Source organism: Cucurbita pepo, chromosome LG04 (genome assembly GCF_002806865.2).
Source record: "Cucurbita pepo subsp. pepo cultivar mu-cu-16 chromosome LG04, ASM280686v2, whole genome shotgun sequence".
NCBI lineage: Eukaryota > Viridiplantae > Streptophyta > Magnoliopsida > Cucurbitales > Cucurbitaceae > Cucurbita > Cucurbita pepo.
In genome coordinates, this window is record NC_036641.1 from 521,693 (window position 1) to 527,274 (window position 5,582).

A 5,582-nucleotide genomic window follows, 5' to 3' on the forward strand; every position below is an offset into this window, starting at 1 on the left:
CTAAACTAGGATGTTTTTAACTTAAACTCTTATTCATTTTATTTAGTCTTGTGTTGTNTCCCTCTTAGAGGTAACAGGTCGTTTGGTGTCGGTTTGAGGGTGGTTTGAGGGNTTAATGAAGTCTTCTGCATTCAACGTTTATGGTACGTATACAGTAGTGACCTTAAATTAAACAGAAAATTTCGGGCAGCTAAAAAAAAATAAAAAAAACACGTGAGGGGTAGAAGGTTTGTACTTAGATGATGTGCGTTGAAATATCCCACTCGTGTCTCCATAGCCATATGTTGTCCCCTGTCGCAACATTTGGCCACATTTCACCCAATCCTGGTTGGACTATGTTCACCTGAACAATTATGATCGTTGATGTAAAAGCATGACATACCAAAGAACTTAGAATTGAAAAATAAGATACTTACCAACTTCACATCAAAGGGGCTGCCAACACATTGTATAGGGCGGCCATTGTATAGGCTTGGCCACACACCATGGATACTGAATCTATTACTTGGGTCTTGATACCATTCTGGCTTATTCCGATCACTACATGTTGTTGGTTGCCATTGAATTACGACCTGCAAGTAGTCATACTCGTTAGCTCCATCACAATTCACTATTAACATCAATATGGTAAAAACCAACATGGTTTCACTCTTTGTCATGTTCGTCATGTTTTTAAATGTTTGATATTGTGGTTTATATTAAATGCTTGTGAGTGATATAATAGAGGGAGGCTATTTATAATAAGTCAATGCTCCTCACTATCTTCCAAATGGCTGCTACAACCGTTATGAAATTAAAATAATAAATAAAGTTTTCAAAGAAATTATCTTAGGCTCCCTTTCAACCTTGTAAATATTGATTTTCTACGAGATTCTTCATTGATTAAAAAGAGAAACGAGTGTCAGGAAAGACGCTGATCTCGAAGGGGTAGATTGTGAGATCTCACATCGATTGGAGAGGGGAACAAAACATTCTTTATGAGGGTGTGAAAATCTCTTCCTAACCGACGCATTTTAAAACTTTGAAGGGAAGCCCGAAATGACAAACTAAAAAAGTACAATATCTGCTTTTACAATTTCAAAATTCCAAGTTGTAATTTATCACTTTAGTCAGCTTGTAACACAACACATGAAATTGAACCAAACCTATCTAATTTTGAAGGTCTAAGAATGGTTGAATTAGAAAAACGTGTACAAAAGGTGTAGTCTCTAAACATGAAGAATAGCCACGAGTTGAAGATTTTGACAAAAGTAGAAGGTAACTTCCGACAAGAACCCAAAACACTCCCATTTTTAGATTACTTACAAGAACCCATTTCTCCTATTATAACCTATCTCTTGGAATGATTCTTTGAAACAACCAACAATAATCATCCAAAATAACCCAAAACTCTCCCATTTTTAGCATTGCATTAGAACGTTTCAAACCACACCCTATAATCCCAAACTCCCTTCTAATGCATACATCCACTACAAATTAACCAAACTCTCAAATCCTCTCACCCACATTAGATTAACAAAGGCCTTGCATCGGCCTGCGTTAATTCTCCCACATTAGATTAACAATGGCGATGCATCGGCCTATGTTATTGCTAGTGCTTGTGCTCATAGCCTCCTCTCACTTTTCGATGGTCACAACCTCCAGAAACAAAAATAAGGTCCCAAAACCCAAAAAAACAAAGCCCAAATTTCTAAAACCAAACAATCCTAATCCCGCCTTTGAGCGTTTTACTGTAGAGATCCATAACGACTTGCGCATGTTCATATTGGATGCCCACTGCTCCTCAAAAGATGATGATTTAGGGTTACATATATTGTTCCCAGATGAGGAACAAGATTGGTCATTTCATGATAATTGGTTAGGCACTACCGAATTTCATTGTAGATTGGAGTGGCAATATGGGCTTCTAGAATTTGATGCCTTTCATAGCAACACAGATAATCTTTTACTCGATTATTGCGCCAACGCAACATGCATTTGGAGTGCGAGACAAGATGGGATTTATTTGAACAATCAAGATGATGATCTTGTTTTTTATGAGTATTGGGATATGCTTGGATAGGGGCTATACACTAAAAGCATGAAATCAATCATTTTTATTTTTATTTTTTCATTCCCATTTGTCCTCACATTCGTCTGTATTTCAAGTACATACTACATTCTTCTATTATTATATACTACATTGTTCTATTATATACTACATTCCTCTATCTTTGGTATTCTTTCCATTTACTTTTAATTTCATGTGTGGTGTACTAATAAAGTGAACTAGAACACCAATCTCCAATGCTAACTCTTACGCTCATTTATTTATATTAAAATTTCACATGCCGTAAGCAATTAAAATATACAATCAAACCTGACAACATGAGTTTCAAAACATGATCAAATTAATAAAAAGAAGAGAACTAATTGTCCCACGTTGGTTAGATTGAGAAGCGGAAACTTGGACTATTGTATGGAAGGAATCTTATCGAATCACAACAATTGCCCCATTTCATTTCATTCGGATGGTTTAGAGCCAGTTAAAAAATACATTTTCTGATGGTGGCTGAACCAGCTTGAGTTTGAAATTTTCGGACCAGACCATTTTGAGGTCAGATGATCGGCTTAGGTCTAATACGTTTGGAACCATTTTTGGTGACTACCAACAATTAGTCGATGTGGGACTACCAACAATTAGTCGATGTGGGGGAGTTACTACTGACAATTAGTCGATTTGGAGGAGTTTTAGGAGTTGCATAGAGGGTTGTCCTCGAGAGTTTTAGGAGTTGCATGTTGGTCGATGTGGAGGAGTTTTAGGAGTTGCATACAGAGGGTTGTCCTCGGGAGTTTTAGGAGTTGCATGTCACAAAGAGGGTTGTCGTGGGACATTAATTTTTTGTCGGGGGTTATAGTACATAGTTTTTGTATTTAGTTCCTTAATTCCCATTTTGTAATAACAATACTTTGATTGGTCGGCTTTTGAATTTGCCTTTTCAAATCTAAGCTAGTAAAAAGAGGCCAAATGCAAAACAATTTGAAAAACATAGAAGGCTTGAACCAAATAGTAAAGAGAAGAAGAGATGATTGAGTCGTAGTCCAAACCCCTCTAGGCTCCTTGGCAACTTTCTTTCATAAGGCTATTTTAAACTTTCTATACAAGTTGGTTAATTCCATTCAAAAATAGATTACCTACTAAACTGCATTAACCCTATACATATATACATATTTGCAAAGGCATTTACATTGAATCTTCTCTACCAAGTTTTCCTAACAATGACTTGAACACAAAGTCAAATCTAGAAGGAGCTTTATGAACGACAGCAAAATCCCGCTATCTGATGAATTTTCAGAAGGACAACGACCATCCGTTGATCGTTGAAAATTGGATCAAATGACAACAAAAGCACGATCAGATGCGATAGAGAGAATTTTCCAATGTATGAACCGCCTTGAAAAATATCAGGTACACTGTGCCATGCTCAAAGGCGATACACACTTTTGATCGAAGAACATCCATTAGACGCTCAAACATAAAAGAAGACGAGTAATGTGACTTAGGTTTAAAGATACATACCTCATAAATGGTAGGCTTATTATTAAAATATATATTTTATTTGTGAATCTCACTCAAATTTTAAATAAATATTTTTATTGAATGTATAACATATATACCATAAATATATATTTTTTCTTTTATATTTAATACATTTAAACTTTTTTATGCAACCATGATTGGTAATGGATGATGAATTAATTTGATTAAAAAATAGATTAGGTGCAAAACTACATTTCTCCTAATATAACTATCCCTTGGGATGGCTCTTTAAACGACCAACAATAATCATCCAAAACAACCCAAAACACTCCCATTTTTAGCATTGCATTAACAATTCCCGAACCACAGCCAATAATCCCAAACTCCCTTCTCTTGCATACATCCACTACAAATAACCACACCCTCAAACCCTCTCTCCCACATTAGATTAACAATGGCTTTGCATCGGCCTATGTTATTGCTAGCGCTCGTGCTCATAGCCTCCTCTAACTTGTCGGTGGTCACAACCAATGTCCCAAAAAATAAAGTACCAAAAACCAAGGTCCCAAAACCCGAAATCGGAGGGCCGAACCTTCCAAAAGCAAACCAACCTCTCGTCTCCTTTAAGCCTTTTAGTATAGAGATTCATAACGATATGCAAATGTTCATATTGGATACCCATTGCTTCTCGAAAAATGATGATTTAGGGTTACATATATTGTTCCCAGACGAGGTACAAAGTTGGTCGTTTCATGGTAATTGGTTAGGTACCACGGATTTTCATTGTAGATTAGAGTGGGAAGATGGAATTTTAGAATTTGAAGCCTTTTATAGAAACATTGATCTTTTGACCAATTATTGCTCCAACTCAATTTGCGTTTGGAGTGCGAGACAAGATGGGATTTATTTGTACAATCGAGATAATCAGCCTGTTTTTTATGATTATTGGGATATGCTTAGGTAGGATTATCGAATCCGAGTTCAAGATTAATTTTGTATTGCAAATATAAATTATTGTTTTTATTTGAATGATTCTAAAACAAATTTTAGACAATTACATGTTACAATTGTTAGCATCATGTAACTGTAATTCAATGAAAGAAAAAATATTTTTTTTTTGTTCATTTCATGACATTCCTGTAACTCGAGGTTTAATATATATATATATGTATGCATGTATATATATATGTATTAAAATAAAAATAACAAAATAAAGAAAAGAAAAAAAAAAAAACTGTCCACCTCCTCTAATCTGTTCGTCCATCCCCTAAAATATCTCCTTCATTTAGTATCAATAATTCAGCAAAAACAGAAATAGAAAGAAAATATTTTTCTGGAGAAAAAAAATGCATATAACAGAGAGATGGTTATACAATAATGGAGAGATCGGGAAGAGGGCAGATAATGGAGAGATGGTAGGCAGAGGAGAGAGATGTCATTTGAAAAGGTTAGTATTCATATTTACCTCTTCTTGTCTAAGAAGGATATTAGCAATTATTTAGATATGAGTTAGAAATTTAGAAATTATCCTATATCCTAGCTAGAGTACATTAAAATTGGTCCAGTAATAGATAGATAAGAAAGAGAGGAAGATAGGGAGATAAGAAAGAGAGGAAGATAGGGGAAAGAAAGATCTGGAAGACATATTCAAATAAAAAGAAAGAACAAGATTTGGAAAACATGATGAAAATGAAGATCTGTAAAACATATTCAAATAAAAAAAAACTAAGATTTGAAAAACAAGATGAGAAGAAAGATAGGGAAAAGGAAGATTTGGAAAACATATTCAAATAAAAAAAAAGAAAGAAGGAAGATTTGGCAAAGAGTATGAAAAGGAAGATCAGGAAAACATATTCAAATAAAAAAAAACCTAAGATTTTTGAATAGTAAAGCCAAAGAAAAAAAATCTGGGAATAGAATTAAACTGTGGAACAAAATTAAACTATTTAGATATAGGAGTAAAATTAAACCACTTGGAATAAACTGCTCAAAAGAATTATAGGGAGTGATTAAAAGAATTAGATTTAAATTGCTTAAAATAATTAGATATGGAGGTAGAATT

The 5,582-nt window shown here is 34.4% G+C and overlaps 1 protein-coding gene across 1 annotated transcript; it reads right to left on the reverse strand.

Moving 5' to 3' along the window:
* Positions 1-221: 221 nt before the first annotated feature.
* LOC111792155 (ribonuclease S-7-like) lies at positions 222-659 on the reverse strand. Its single transcript, XM_023673489.1, has 2 exons — positions 417-659; positions 222-343 (listed from the first exon to the last, which is right to left on the reverse strand). The coding sequence occupies exons 1-2, from the start codon at positions 657-659 to the stop codon at positions 236-238; spliced, it is 351 nt and encodes a 116-aa protein (XP_023529257.1). The 3' UTR covers positions 222-235.
* Positions 660-5,582: the final 4,923 nt, after the last annotated feature.

Coding starts and splice junctions, on each gene's coding strand:
- LOC111792155 (XM_023673489.1), bottom strand. CDS start 659: ATGACAAAGAGTGAAACCATGTTGGTTTTTACCATATTGATGTTAATA. Junction 344..416: donor GCCCCTTTGATGTGAAGTTG/GTAAGTATCTTA, acceptor ATAATTGTTCAG/GTGAACATAGTCCAACCAGG.